Source organism: Cryptomeria japonica, chromosome 6 (genome assembly GCF_030272615.1).
Source record: "Cryptomeria japonica chromosome 6, Sugi_1.0, whole genome shotgun sequence".
NCBI classification, from domain to species: Eukaryota; Viridiplantae; Streptophyta; class Pinopsida; order Cupressales; family Cupressaceae; genus Cryptomeria; species Cryptomeria japonica.
Genome location: NC_081410.1, coordinates 659,806,197 through 659,822,892, shown reverse-complemented (window position 1 = coordinate 659,822,892; position 16,696 = coordinate 659,806,197). Strand labels below are relative to the sequence as shown.

General features: G+C 34.4%; 1 protein-coding gene across 1 annotated transcript in view; it reads left to right on the top strand.

Annotated features, from left to right (window-relative positions):
• Positions 1 to 488: 488 nt before the first annotated feature.
• Positions 489 to 16,696, top strand: part of LOC131054817 (synaptotagmin-2) — a 70,655-nt gene continuing 54,447 nt past the window's right edge. The window contains exon 1 of the mRNA XM_057989426.2: positions 489 to 2,020. Within this exon, the coding sequence (XP_057845409.2) occupies positions 1,110 to 2,020 (911 nt within the window). The 5' untranslated portion in view covers positions 489 to 1,109. The remainder of the gene's footprint in view (positions 2,021 to 16,696) is intronic.

Below are 16,696 nucleotides of genomic sequence, written 5' to 3'. Positions count from 1 at the left end.
AACAAACAGATATTGAAGGTTTAAAAATTCTATAATAGTTTTAATGTCAATTTAATTTTATTAAAATAATTATTTATTATATTTATTAAAAATAAAATGCTTTTAAAAATTTAAAAATTAGATAATAAATTTAATGTCATTTTAATTTTATTAAAATAATAATTTATTATATTTATTAAAATAAAATGCTTTTAATTATAAAGATGCATACCGTATGCTCATTGACCAAAAATATAAAAATAAAAAATAATTATAATCTAGGTATTAAAATAAAATGCTTTTAATTATAAAGATGCATACCGTATGCTCATTGACCAAAAATATAAAAATAAAAAATAATTATAATCTAGGTATACCTAGCGCTATCGACATAACTCCTAAAAATTCGTAGAAAAAGTAACATCTCTTTCGATGTTTTAAACTACTTCAACGGTCAAAGTTCTTTACACTACTTTATCCATGTCAAGATGGCGCGACATCCACGTGTGAATCAACAACTGGTTGATTTAAACACAGACCGCACTCGCAATCCACGTGTCATCTCACACGCCTTCAACTCGTTCGCAAGCGCGAATAGAATTTGTGGTGCCCTCTACGAAACAATTTGAAAGAGCCATTTACAGATTGGATTCTCAGCCGTAGGTACGTATCTTCAGCACAAACTATTCACTCGCAGGAGAAAAACGTTGCTTTTCAAGGTTAGAAAACCCTCGCCAATTGAACAAAATTTGTCAGTCAATATAATCATTTTTTTATTACTTAAAAAAGCTTGAAATGGAGTGAAGCTGATAGGGTACTTGCGTTTCAGTTACAACAAGAATCAGGTATTTCTGAATCATTAGCATTTTTATTCAGAAAAAATAAAGTTATGCAGTGCTGAGATGCCTTTCAACGAGGTTATGAAATTAAATAATCTTGCTGAAAGATATTGCGGAAGCAAAAATTCATTGTGGAGAAATGCGCTCCAGAAAAATTCATTCTTAAGAAGTTTATCCCTGCTTCTCTATAATAAGACAGAGTTGAACTCTGCAAATTTCCATGATTATTGCATTCAGTAGCAAAAAGTACGCCCAGTTCCAAATTAGGGCTAAACTATATTGTCCTTTTAAATGTTTTTGCAACCAGCCTCAGTCGCACTAGCAAACCCTCCTTTATTCTTTTCTCCACAGTTAACTCCCTGTAAGTATAGAAATCCTAACCCTCCTTTCCTGTTTTATCCGCAGTTGAAGCCCTGTAAAAATCGTAGAAACCTTAGAACTAGGTATTCTTACAGACCCAGGAGTAATAAAATTGGTCGATGGAGACTAGTAGCTTGTTCTGTTGAAAGTAATAATAAGGACAAACCTGCCATCAATGTCGAAATTCTTGATGCAACAAAACCAAGTACACAGGCACTCTCAAAGAAAGTTTCAAGGGAGGCGGTAGAAGCAAATCCACAAGAGAAATTGAAAGTTGCTGGTTTATCTATTTCAACCTCAAATTCATTGGGAAGAAAGCAGGGTATTGAACAGAAACATGCGACATTCTCCTTTGCAACAAGTGTGCAGGATGACCCATTTGTGTACAAGTTGAGCACTCAGCTTGGTAGCTTGCACGGTGCACCTATACCTCCTCTTCTTGCTTTCCCTCGGACGGCCGTTTCTCTCTTTGGATTCTTTTTCTTGGTGGGAGTTGTCTTTGACAAAGTCTGGACGTCGAGGAAAACAAATAGCAAGCAGGTTGCCGAGGTACAAAACAGTATTAGGCCTCAGGTACCAACAAACATTTCTCAGTTTCTCGAACAGGATCTGCAGAGGAAGGAGTCGGTAGAATGGGTGAACATGGTGCTTGGAAAGTTGTGGAAGGTTTATCGGGTTGGACTGGAGAATTGGATGGTTGGGATTCTTCAACCTGTTATAGACAATTTAATGAAGCCTGGTTATGTGGAGAGGGTGGAAATCAAACAGTTTTTCTTAGGAGAAGAGCCCATCTCAGTCAGAAGTGTGGAGCGGAGAACTTCTCGCCGTGCCAATGATTTGCAGTGAGTATGCACCTCTGAGTTTTTAATTGTGCCCGAGTCAATCTATATGTTTATTACACGGTAAAGAACATTTAGGCATTCATTTCTTTTCTTTTTTGCTTTGTTTATTATGCTAATTATGAGAATTTAAGTTCAAACTCCTAAATCTGTTTTGTCTTCTATTGTAACTGGCTGTACTCTTCAGTAACACTAACCTACTTTTGTCATCTGTGGACATCGATATAATTTCTTTATTTCTAATTCCAATAAAATTGTAATTTCTGATTTCAAATTATTATTCTTTTGAATTCTTGGGAATGTAGCCATCATTGTGTTGTTATTTTTACTACTTTCAGATTAATATAAACTCAGAAATCAGAATTTAGTTTGATTAGCTGAAAGATTTAGAGATTTCTAGATTTAGGCATGACATAGAAACGAACAAAGAAATAAGAGCAACACATGGTTACCCTGGGAAAACCTCCTAGGAGGAAAAACCCAGCCAGAAAAGATCCTCAGATCTGATTATGGATTATATTCATATAACAGTTACAACACTTATCTTAGGTCGTTGAAGATGGCTGAAGTGTTTGCTCTTAGGGCTGATGGAATCAACCACAGGTCTGCATTTTCATGTATATCAGGTCTGCTCCTTCAACACACCAATCAGCACTCAGACTCAAGCCCTAGATCTGCACTCTTGATGTGTCTTAGATCTGCACTGATTCAGTAACCCTGGCACTTTAATTCTGGAACAGCTCAGCCTTCTTTATGACAGCAAGAACTTGATGTTTGCTTCTTTAATTGGCAGGGATGATTCGCATAAATTCCTTCACCAGCTTTTGCATTAATCAGATTGTATACTTTGCATCATTAGGCATGTGTGAAATCAGATGTATACTTCGCATCCTTAGGCATGTGTGAGCTTCGCATCATTAGCAGATATGTATTTCGCTTGAAGGATGTGTATTAATTGTATTTTGAATGAGGCAGATATGTCTTATATATATGTGATGCAAAATCCTTTTTATGTCGGCCTAATATAAATTAAATTACTTTTAATTTAATTTGAATCTCTTTAATCCGAAATGCCTTGATAGATAGGGTTGGCCCTATTTAAGCAATCACGTTATTAGTAGCGTGGGGTTTCATTATGTAGCGTGGAGTGAAGTGAGGTATAGGGCCCAACCCTACACGTTGGAGAAAGGGGCTGGCCCCCTTGGGCGGATTCCAATGTTGCCCAAGGCAATTGGAATCCGCCATTCCCTAATTATAATCAACACTCCCTCTTAATTAGGGAGAAAGATAATCTTACAACCAGGTTACAAGATTAGGGCCCAACCCTAAGTAATACATACAATGTTTAAATTGTAATCCGAACTTAGCTGTCAACTTCAATTATTCCTGAGAGAGGGTCACAACAAGTATCCCATAGTATCCATCTTGTACTTCCTGTGGAGGGTGACTTCAAACTTTAACATGCACACTTGCAAGTCATGAATACATACACAATTATTCATGCACATCATGGAGTCTTTCCATGCCATCGATCACGCATATCCATCATTCATTGTCTTTACCTCAGTCTTCTCCCAAAGAAGAATGTAACATCATAATCTTCCATCTTGCACCCAAGCATAGAGTGGAGATACATAATCATTGCTCTCCATAAGCATAAAATGAAAACATAGTCCTCCATTTTGCACACAAGCATAGAATGGAATCTAATAAACATAATCCTCCATCTTGCACACAAGCAAGAAATGGAATAGACATAATCAGAATATTGTAGTCTTCCATCTTGCACACAAGCATAGAATGGAACTACATAACATAGTCTTCCAGCTCGCACACAAGCATAGACTGGATCCACCTTACATTGCCCGCAGAGGGTGGAGAGAATCTTTTCTACCATCTTACATTGCCTGCAGAGGATGGTAACAATTACTCTTCTCCCTGAGAAGATTACGCTACCACCTTACATTGCTCGCAGAGGGTGGTTGATACAACACAATGTATCACAGAGGTTGAGAGGCCTCTCAACCAAGGCGATGTTCTCCACAGCTCCAAGTCTATCTCAAGCTTCAAGAGGCTTGTTGAGAACATCTGCAACAGAGGATTGTCCTGCCATAAAACACTGAATTGTCAGGTATCTCTATACAACCCTGATAATAAATCAAAACAACATAACAAGAATTTTGAGAAACCACACTGCTTCTCTTGATGCAACATTTGCAACAATGTATTTAGCTACAGTAATATTTAATGCAACTGAGGACTGTCCCTGTAGGTCCAAGAGATCGTAGCGGGTGAATGCTTGAAGTGTTTTCCTTGTCCCTAACACTTCTTGACCAATCTGAACCTAAGTAGCTTCAGCCCATAATCAATTGTGTTTTGCAAATATCAAAATATGCTTGCCTGCAACAATATGCTTAGCTGAAGCACTCGCCAATCAACCTGCCTCAATTCAGATGAATCTACAAGATCATAGTTGGCTGCAGACATACTCAACTTCTTCAAGTTAGTTTCCATATAAGTTTATAATCCATAATTCTAACATAACAATAGAAAACTTGACTTAGAATAATTTCATTAGATCCTTGCCACACTTCTAACCTAGAAGTAATGCATTTTAGGTTTAGATCTTCCATCTCAATTCTGAGCTAATTCTTTCTTATATTAAATCATGAGACTATCTTTATCAGTCAGAGTTTGATCATTAGAATTAGCATTTCAAATACTTTAAGGAATAGGTTAGAATATTTACAAAAACCCTAGGCTTATCAAATACTCTTTCATACCAAGAGTTTTATTGAAGGTCATAGGGCTCCCTCTTAATCCTCAATATCAGACTGATAGCCAAGCATCATAGATCATAAGTATTCATAAACAAGGATGAGAAATGCCAACTTCATCTTTTATGAATTGGACCCATGGTGCAATTATGATCAGGACATATCCTCAAACTTCTTCTAATTGAGTGAGAAGATCCTTATGCCTTATTTCAAAGGTCCTTTGAAGCCACATCAATCCAAGCTTATGGATTTCTGATGTCAGTGAGGCCTTGGCCCTCGACATACATCACCTACTATATGAGGTTATATAAAAATGACCTTGGGTGAGGATCACAACATTCATGATAAGTTAGATGCGTTCTTTAACAGTATAACCAATGATCCATAGAATGCTGAGACAATATTTATGTGACACAAATTAAAAGAGCCAGCCTGTAACACATAACCTTGAAAACTTGTACATCACCATACTTCACACTTCATGATAGTAAATACTCAACTGAAAAGTTAGTTTTATGTAACTATCATAGAATCATTCAATTGATAGTCAAAACACAATCAGATCATAGGTGAGGAAGTACTGATAGAATGTTTGCAAGGAGTGTGAAGTATACTTACCAATGAAGATACTAACCAAGCAATGATAGTGAGAGCCTATACTTCCATGAATCAATAGCAATTAGTAAGCTACAGTATATAATAAAATAATTCTGATAAAGGATTTTTAGATCAACCTCTAGATATCCAACAGCAAATACAAGCATTGTGAACAATAAATTCCTAACTCACTTATTTATGACATTAATGAATACTTCATTTACTCAATTAGCAGTGATACTTATGTAATTGGCTTATTTTCCCTTACGCACATAGATAAAGGCACACACAAATTAAACAAAGTTCGAAACAGAGAGGAAATATTCAAGTTCGCAATGTCTTTACAAATATATGAAGTTCAACTTTTCTTCTTTGTTTTGATCTCACTCATTGGAACAATTAAGCACTAGATTTATAATGTGGGCATACATTCCATATTTAATTTTAGTATTTAATTGATCAGGTCACAGACAGGCACGTACACAAAATTTCCCCTATAAGGTTTAGGCCTGTTTTAACCATAATTAATCTATTTCAAAATACTTATGACTTCTACTAAATTGATTAGAAGACAAAATCTATCTTAACATGAATCAATTTGTGATATTCCATAGTTCAATTAATTTATCAATTATTAATAAGTAAATTGTTCATTTACCATACTAGAGAACTAATTATATCATACTAGATAATTAATTTTATCATCCATAATTCTTAACGCAAGTGTCAACCTACGTTACTACTTCAATTCTAAGGAAGAAGGGGATGGCTATGTTACCAAAGCGCTCAGAGACCAAGATACAATAGGCTCCTTCAAGGTTTACGGTTCCAAGCCCTTACCCTATCTTGGTACCATACCCTCAAAGTTTACGGGATGCTGATCCTTACCCAATCTTGGGAATCATCCTATTGATTGGATTTAGACTGCCCCTCTTTGGAAACAACTCCATTCTCAACTTTCTTAAATACTGACAGTAGTAACAAGCATTAGGCTATAAGTATACTAACTTGTCATGTATTATGAATATATATGAAATTAAGTATAACTGTCATACATATTGCAGTCCATATTAATATTATTATTAAATTCTGCATAAGAACATTATCAGGTATCATATATTAAGCATACATTAAGCACATCCCCATGCATACCACCTAGAACAAAGATTTTACTGCCTGTAACTTAATAACAGTTCTGATCCGATCCGATCCGAGGTGATATCATTGGATGCTTTGATTTCTTTCCTTTATGTCTCTCAATATGAGGGAGAGGTCACAACTCCTCATCATGTATGTTCTTTGGCAAGAGACACACCCTTTCACAATCAGATCTGCAACTCTTATTTAAATCAGATCTTAACCACTACATAAAGTTGCAGCCCAAAATAATAAGCCCTTAACAACAACCTTAATTAACCAAGCATCCTCTTATAATATTCGGTTTAACAAGGACTAAAATAGAAGATTCGTTCATTTAACATTTAATGTTTTCATTGTTATCAAAGTCGTCTTATTGAGAGATCCTTATATTTACTAACCTGTCACGAAAGAAGGAAAGGACAAGAGACTGAAATTACATGATTAAATCTGATCACTGGTTAGTATGAACCTATCTCTGATATTTCCATCAAGTCTATCTTCAACTTTCAGCCCCATTAACTTGACTTGTGAATGAGACAACAATCTGGAAATAAAGGAGTACTAAATTCTGAAAATTGAAAGTTGATCTAGCCTATAGCTCTGATACCATGTTATTTTTACTACTTTCAGATTAATATAAACTCAGAAATCAGAATTTAGTTTGATTAGCTGAAAGATTTAGAGATTTCTAGATTTAGGCATGACATAGAAATGATCAAAAAAATAAGAACAACACATGGTTACCCTGGGAAAACCTCCTAGGAGGAAAAACCCAGCCAGAAAAGATCCTCAGATCTGATTATGGATTATATTCATATAACAGTTACAACACTTATCTTAGGTCCTTGAAGATGTCTGAAGTGTTTGTTCTTAGGGCTGATGGAATCAACCACAAGTCTGCACTTTCATGTATATCAGGTCTGCTCCTTCAACACACCAATCAGCACTCAGACTCAAGCCCTAGATCTGCACTCTTGATGTGTCTTAGATCTGCACTGATTCAGTAACCCTGGCACTTTAATTCTGGAACAGCTCAGCCTTCTTTATGACAGCAAGAACTTGATGTTTGCTTCTTTAATTGGCAGGGATGATTCGCATAAATTCCTTCACCAGCTTTTGCATTAATCAGATTGTATACTTCGCATCATTAGGCATGTGTGAACTCAGATGTATACTTCGCATCCCTAGGCATGTGTGAACTTCGCATCCTTAGGCATGTGTGAACTTCGCATCATTAGCAGATATGTATTTCGCTTGAAGGATGTGTATTAATTGTATTTTGAATGAGGCAGATATGTCTTATATATATGTGATGCAAAATCCTTTTTATGTCGGCCTCATATAAATTAAATTACTTTTAATTTAATTTGAATCTCTTTAATCCGAAATGCCTTGATAGATAGGGTCGACGCTATTTAAGCAAGCACGTTATTAGTAGCGTGGGGTTTCATTATGTAGCGTGGAGTGAAGTGAGGTATAGGGCCCAGCCCTACACGTTGGAGAAAGGGGCTGGCCCCCTTGGGCGGATTCCAATGTTGCCCAAGGCAATTGGAATCCATTCCCTAATTATAATCAACATGGGTGACCCAGAGTCCATGAAAGTAATTTGATGCCACTATTATGTTCCTGAACGGAAAATTGTTTGTTTAACAGAAAATTCTATGACAAATGAGAAAATCTGGAATCAACTAAAAAAACTGGAAACCTAAAATTTCTTGCAATTGAAATCTCAATTTTTAAAGGATAAATATGTTTTTTGAAACAATGAGATTGCTATTGATATATCTTGGAAAAAGCTTAAAATGAGATCTTTATTGTTATAACTTATTAATTTTATTTATTTTTGTTGTTGTTGCAAACAGTGCATATGATAAACGAAAATTGTTTTATAAGGTAGGTACCCCAAGTTGGGTCTTAGGGATTCCAAGAGTGTTTGGGTGATACACTTGGCCAATATATTCATCTATCTTAAATTAAATATTATATACACTTTCAAAAAAGTATTCCTGTAGGATTGTTTTATGTATGTAATAAGCAGTTTGCCAATTTTTTTCTTATTTTTATTATGGCTGGGTTCTGTATGATTCAAAATCAGCCTACTCAGGATTGCTCTTATTGGTGGGATGATTTTAGGCAATTCATTATTGCTCATGAGACAAGAGTTGATGAGGGCGATGGTAAGTGAGGTGGACTACCCTCTTCTCATCTAAGGAGCATGTGGATGATGGTGTAAATGTCTTGTTGGTTTGTGTTTTCTTTGTTGATTACGTTAGTTCTTTGTAATGTTCCCTTTATAAAATGAAGCCAAGTTGAAACCCAAACACCCATCATTCATGTTCCATGTGTTTTGGGAATTTTGCACTACAATAAAATCAAATCTTATCTACTCATTGAACCATGCTTTCAACATACACAACAAACAAAACTAATATAAAACTAAAACTATTAAAAGCGAATATACATGAAATTTTATCCTTGGGATTAGAGATATCCAAAGTATAGATCAATTTTGATGTTGATTGTGTTTTCAAGAATATGTTTGTTTGGTATCTTTCTCTTGAGGAAACTTATGGCCGGACTTAAAGAGATAAATGGCCTGCAATGGATGTGCAAGAGGCTAATAATTGGAAGCTTGGAAACTTTGGTAATGAATGTTGGAGCTCTTCAATAGACAAAATTTGGACCCTAATAATGCATGAAAAAGATAGATAGCCTGCAATGGTTGTGCAAGTAGGTAATAATTGGAACTATGGAAGTTTTGGTCATGAATGTTGGAGTTCTTCAATAGAAAAAATTTGGAACCTAATAATTGATGAAAAGGATAGATGGCCTGCAACAGCTGTGCAAGAGACTAAAAATTCGAATTTTGGAAGCTTTGCTAATGAAAGTTGGAGGGCTTCAATAGTGATAATTTGGACACATGAAAGGAGTTGTCTATAGGAAGGAAAGCAAGAACAGGTTTAGGTTTTGAGATAGAAACAAATAAATTCTTAAAAACAACTCACCTAAAAAAGCTGCTAACTTTGAGTTAAAATGCCAAAAATAGGAAAAAACTCACATATGCAAAGACTCGTATTGTAGGCAAAAATAGTTGTTTGCCTTTTGGTAGCAATCGTTTGTTGGGGTAGGTCCACTTCTCAATAGGGTGAATTGACAAATTTAGGGGCAAACATCATTTGAAGGATGAAAACAAAGGTTTTTAATGAGAAAGAAGTTATAGATGCTTTGCGATTGACTTTAGTTGACCATCAAGTGACACATGGGTGATTTTGAGTAGGTGACAAGGCATTTTCACCATGGAGGAAGATGTTGAAGTTCATGTTTTATTAATTTTCATGTCATGTAAGGTCATCAGTTGGGTTAGTGGATCATCATCAGATTGACATGCATGCCTATTTTTTTTAAGCATTGCCAAGTTCAACTGTACAATATATAAGACATAAAAAATATTCAAACAAAAATGGTTATAAGTTTTTGAAAATGTACAAAATTAAATATAGAACACAAATGATAATTGGTAATTCAATGTCAAATGTTAAGGATATATTTGGAATAGTTTATATTAGTGCAATTGGATAGGGAAATTCAATACAAATCATTATATTGCTCTTCATCAAGAGTATCGATATCATCAATTATATATTAGAACCAAAAGTGGTGCTAACTTCTATTAGTTGTACTAAGGGAAATTCAATACAAACCATTATAATGCTCTTCATCAAGAGTATCGATATCATCAATTGGTGTATTAGAACCAAAGGTGGTGCTAGTACTACTTATATTAGTTGTACAAGTCTTGTGCAGCAGTCATCTTTGATTGGGACTAAGGAAAGTTGTGCAATAGTAGCATCCCGTGCTACTACACTCTTCAGTTTTATCCTATAGAATGCATTGGCATTGTGCGGCTCATTTGAGGGTAGCGTAACCCTTAATAAGTCATATGATCATCTCTCTTACTGACCTTACGAGCTTCTTTTCTACTATAGGAGCTACACTAGCCTTGGATGTTATGGGAGCTTTTACAATAAGTACTTTGATTCCTCCTAGGTTATGCTAGTGTGGGTCTTATGACCTTGGATATTCCTTGGCAATCATTATCTCTCAGAGTGATCAATGATTTGAGGGTAGTGTAATTCTTAATAAAGTCATATGATTATCTTTCTTTGTCACCTTACGAGCTTCTTTTCTACTATAGGAGCTACACTAGCCTTGGATTTTATGGGAGCTTTTACAAGAAGTACTTTGATTCCTCCCAAGTTATGCTAGTGTGGGTCTTATGACCTTGAATATTCCTTGGCAATCATTATCTCTCATAGTGACCAATGATTTGAGGCTAGTGTAACCCTTGATTAAGTCATATGATCATCTCTCTTAGTGACCTTACGAGCTTCTTTTCTATAAAAGGAGCTACACTGGCCTTGGATGTTATGGGAGCTTTTACAAGAAGTACTTTGATTCCTCCCAGGTTATGCTAGTGCGGGTCTTATGACCTTGGATATTCCTTGGCAATCATTATCTCTCATAGTGACCAATGATGGCTCAAATGGTTACTCCATTTTATATGTAGTTAGGGATATTCAATAGTTCTTTCTAGTCTTCACTGACACATGCTTTTGGCACTTTTGTTTACCCTTCTTTGCTATTTGTATTACTATTTTTTGGCAGCATGGTGCTTTATTTTGTCTTATGTACTTTTATTGTTTTGATTCTACGGTTCTCTCTTTGTAAAACTCTGTACTGTTAACAATGGTAACTTTTAGTCCTATTTACCTACTTTTGGTTATATGTGGACATCAATATAGGATCTTTCTTTTTTGCTTTATATTGGTAGCAGGGTTGGCTTGGGTAGTCTCCATGTCATAAGGTAAATAAAGGAGCTAGTGGTTGGTATATGATCATTATATTACAAATTTTGTTCTTATTGAAGACATTTGAAGGCTGCCCCCTTTAAGTGCCTTATTATTATCAACTATTGGCAAATGATTTCTATTATATTCTCAAGTGTTTCCTATTATATTCTCTCTTGTGCAAGTAGTATCATTACAAGTGGTATTGGAGCTCTGTATTTGGGAAAATCATGGATGAAACCCCAATTTTGAAGATTCACTTGTATCCTATAAATTATTGCAATTTTTTAATTGAGGTTGAAGAATCATTCAAGAAAGCTACAGTCCATTTTTTTTACTTTTTGTGATAAATAGAACGAGTTGTTGCCAATTTAGGTTTTTATAAATTTGCTTTACAAGTTGTGACTTTTGGAAATTTTTCAATCTCTTTACATTTTTGAAAATCTTGCAAAAACTAATTGTGGGTTTATTCTTTGCATTTTTGGAATTTGGGCCAATTTCAATTTGAAATTGTCCTACCAAAGTTTGGACAATCATGAAAATAAAATTTTGCATTGTGAAGTGTAATGTCCCCTGTTTATTAAATGCTATAATTATGGTTCTTTTAGTTCTTAGTTTAAGGGTTTAGGGAAATACCTTAACTTCTGCTGTAGATTAACCTGCAAAAACAAGGTCAGAGAGATACATATACATTATATAAAGACACAACCATGTAAAGTTATATGCAAAGATGACTATAAAGTGATCTATACAACAAAATCAATATTTTGTGATTGAAACAACTTTTATACTGTATGCTATCATACAAGGTTGATAGAGTGTTTTGTTTAGTTATTCTAACATGGTCATATATGGTGTCTTATACAACAGTTCCCCTACGTAGGTTGTCTTATAACAGTTCCCCTACTGGTTATGATCACATAGGGTGTCTTATAACAGTTCCCCTACTGATTGTGATCACAGAGGGTGTCTTATAGCAGTTCCCCTACTGATTGTGATCACATAGGGTGTCTTATAACAGTTCCCCTACTTATTGTGATCACATAGGGTGTCTTATAACAGTTCCCCTATTCATTATGATCATATAGGGTGTCTTATATAACAATTCCCCTATTTGATCAAGAAGGGTGTCTTATGCAACAGTTCCCCTACTTCTCATGAATCAATATAGCTGTTCAGGTTGCTTACAAACAAACCAGGTTATGTCTTAATACTCTGGTTACTCATCAGTCCATTTGCCAGTATCCAGTTTAATCGCTAATATCCAATCATTATTGCAAATCATATTATTGCTCAATTAATTTTTAATAATTCAGATTATTGTCTTTTCTTAACAGACAGAGTTTACAGATTATAGTATGAATATCAGTAAGACAAGAGCAGATTGATTGTATGTAGTAATGGTTTACACGTTGAATTGCTTATCTCAGAACTTAAAACAATTATTACAGATTGGATTATTTATCTCAGAACTTAATATGGTTATTGCAGATTGAATTGTTTATCTCAGAACTTAATACGATTATTACAGATTATATTTATACAGGCACTTATACTTTTGTGCAGAATATTTTATTTTATGGAAGTCAAATACATAAGTAAAATGATATAATAATTGCGATACAGACAGATATTGTTGAACAGAAGAATCCCGTCAGGGATGAGTTAGTTCATAATTAGAATTTATACCAGAAGATGGTCGGATGCCAGGTGTGTCTCTTATGTGGCACAGATTATTCTTTTTTCTTTCCGTATCCTTTTCTTCTACACTTCCTCGAATTCTCCATATATTCCCTTCCACATTCATAGTGGTGAGTTACGTCCTTTTTGGAGTGGCGGCGACTCTATGAATAGTCACCACCCACAACTCCCCCCAACCACAACTCCTCCCAATCGGTTTTATTAATAAATATACATTAGGCTTTTTGGTTATCGGTGCAAGTCAATAATTATAGAGTATTGTTTTATTATTATTTTCTTTTAAGGATATTTAATATTTATACAAATTAATAATCACTAAATAATATTTTATTATTATTTTCTTTAAAGATATTTAATAAATTAATAATCACTGAATACCACTTTATTATTATTTCTTTAAGGATATTTAATAATCAGTGCAAATTCATAATCACTGGATATTATTTTTCCTTTTAAGGATGCATTAATAGCTGTATACTGTCCGAAAATAGAGGGAACATGACATGAAGCCTTAAAATGATGGGGCCACAATCTAGAGGCCAAGACAAGAATTCCTACACATTGGGAGAAACTCTTAACAAAGATGATATTAATTTAGAGTTAGGATTAAGGCGGACTTTTGATATGATGTTGCTTTCATTCAATGATGTGTGCCATTTTGAATAGGGTATGCACAAATTGTAATAAATGAAATCAGAAATGGCTGGCATCAATGCACTATTGTAATCTCTCATATATTCTGTCAAGAGGTTGTTAGTCTCACAAAAAATGTTAGTGGAAGTGGACTTGTAGAAGCTTAATGGAGAGGATCAAATCACTTGGATTAACCAAATGGAGATTCTTTTAATATCCATTAGAGCTCAAGTGGATAGAAGCTTCCAACGTCATCCTTATATTTGGAACTTGAGTGATTAATTTGATATAGATGGTCGTGTACTCAAAAGAAGAAAACTCTTAATGTCACCCAACTAGTTTTTAGAAAGGAATTGTAGACACGCTATAGCTATACTATATTTTGAGAATTACTTTATCTTGTAGACCAAACTATGATAACATGGTCGGTCAAAGATTGTATTCATCAACTTGAGAACCTATCCTTGAAGTAGAGTTAATATTGAAGAGCTTGGATGATTTGTTTTTTAATGGCTCAAGGATCACATCCAACACGAGGTATTCATATTTAATTTATTTGTTCTATTTAATTTTTTTATTATGGCACATAGGTTAGAGGAAAGGTTTTGGCCAAATAAAGGCATGGATTCATAAACATAAGAGAGAGGAGCTCTCCATTGCAACCATTCCCTTAGTCTACTAGATTGATTTCTCAACAAATTGAAGAAAAAAGGTAAATGAGATATGCTTTAATTGTGATAGAAAATATAGTTGAGAGCATAAATGTGATGAAAATATGTTGTTCTACATTGAAGGTGTTAGCAAAGAAGAAGCAACAGAAGTATTAGAAGGTGTTGATGATCTAGATGAGGAATTGGGAGGTACCCAACCAGCTTTTTCTTGCAATATAATTTCTAGAGTTAGCATTCGACAAACTCTCAAAGTAGTGGGTTTCATGAAAGAGTGGAGAGATTTAGGGATCAATCACAAAGTTAGTAAGTTGGTTACATGTTTGAACTATTTTATTTATCTAGCTCTTGAATCTAGGTCATGATTGCCTATGTTGATAAATATAGTCAGTTGTTTAGGGAAATGCCACAGTATTTAGTTTTCCATGGGGGAATACCGATTAGATTGCCCTATGTTTGCTATTCCCTTGGGTAGAGCAAACTTTTTTTTTGGGATTCTAGTAGCTTATTAACATGGAACCAATTGAAATGAAATTCTAGGCGTTTTGATGTGTTTTCATTCAAAGGGTAGGATATTTTAATTGAGAGGGTAGGATATAAGGTAGTGCTTAGTATATTATCATCATATTGGAAATTATATTCTTATTGAGGAACGAGGTTGCTCCCTTCAAGTAGCCTAGTATTATCAAGCATTGGCAACCAATTTCTAATATACTCTCAAATTTTTCCTATTATGTTCTCTCCAATGCAAGTAACTTCATTACAGATGCTTTGGTGCTGCATTCCAATGCCTTGTTGCCCTCTTCCTGTACTTAACTTGCTTATGAGAGGGAAAATGTGTGTTGGAATGCACATACACTATTTCTCTGCTTTTTTGTTACCACCCAATTGTGCTTCATGGAGTGGATAAAGGAATGTGTTCTGTAGTTTTGTTTAGTTGAAAATGGACTCACCACTATTTAAGGTTTAAGAAAAACTCCACACAAACTATAAGATTTATGGTTGCCAAAGAAAAGTAAGAGTTTAAAAACTAAAAATATAATTGTGTGATAGAACTTTGATAGTAATAAGTTGTAGTTAAATAGATGCTTAACCATAGGGGCACCACCACATACAGGCATCCTTGTAATTTTCTTGAAGAGCACTAAGGTTGTGACCTACCGAAATTATAAACTTTTCAAACTTCCCACAAGAGTAGGTCTTCTACATTTGGACTAAGGAAGAGTCTAGTGAATGTTGATTTATACCTTTCAACAACTTTTGTGTCTTTGTATGATGTCAACCTATCAAGCAAAGAAAGAATCTTTGTGCAATACTACTTAGGGGTCAAAGTAAATGCTAGGAAATTCAGTGTGTGGCCATCTTGTTCCATTGCTTAATTATAATATTTTGCACCTACTTGAAAGATGTTTCGTAGGGGTGTTGTTTTTTAGTTACTATTATGCCCTACATTTTTTCTTTCATGCAGTCCATGTCATCATATATCTCTCCCCAACATGACTAGTCCATATTATTGAATCTAATATATTATGGTGGGTTCAGTGATACTCAACGTATACTTTGCACAAGCCCAGCAATCATCATAAAGGATCAATGCTTTGACATGTTGAGCCCATTCTCTATTAGATTGTGTTCACACACTCCAAAGATTGGTGATTACTTTGGAGCTTAATGCCTCCTGTATTTTCAAAGTCATCTCAAGATATTGTGTGCCAGTCAAATTAAGTCTCTGCAACCTAATATGGTGTTTTGAAAACAAATTAAATAAATTTTAAGTTAAAACATCATCTACTTTATTCTTAAACTTGTAAAACTAACAAACAAAGTAGATGATGCTAAATAAAAATTATAAATCCAAAATTTAAAAGTGTAGTCAAAGTTGCATGGAAAGGGGTATGGTATTGTTATAGTATATGGTATTAGATATATATACATTGTTCAATGGACTTTCAAGACACCCTGATTCAAAATGGTTGGATACAATAATTTAAAATTAAAAAGAATATATATAATTATTTATACATCTAAGAATTAAAAAGCATGTAACATAACACATTTATTTATGTAGTGTTTTTTATATTTTCAGTTTATAATATTTATTGTGTTATATTATATTTGTTTTTACTGATTTAAATATATCTGTGAACAATTTACTTGTGACGTTTTATTCCTTTTGCAATTTTGAATGCTTTTGTATAACACTAAACTGGGTATGTCACTCAATAGCGTGGTACCATATCCAGGCATATTGGATACAACTCAAATATGGGCTCATATATGGATATTGTATTTGTGTCATATCTACAAGTATCATAT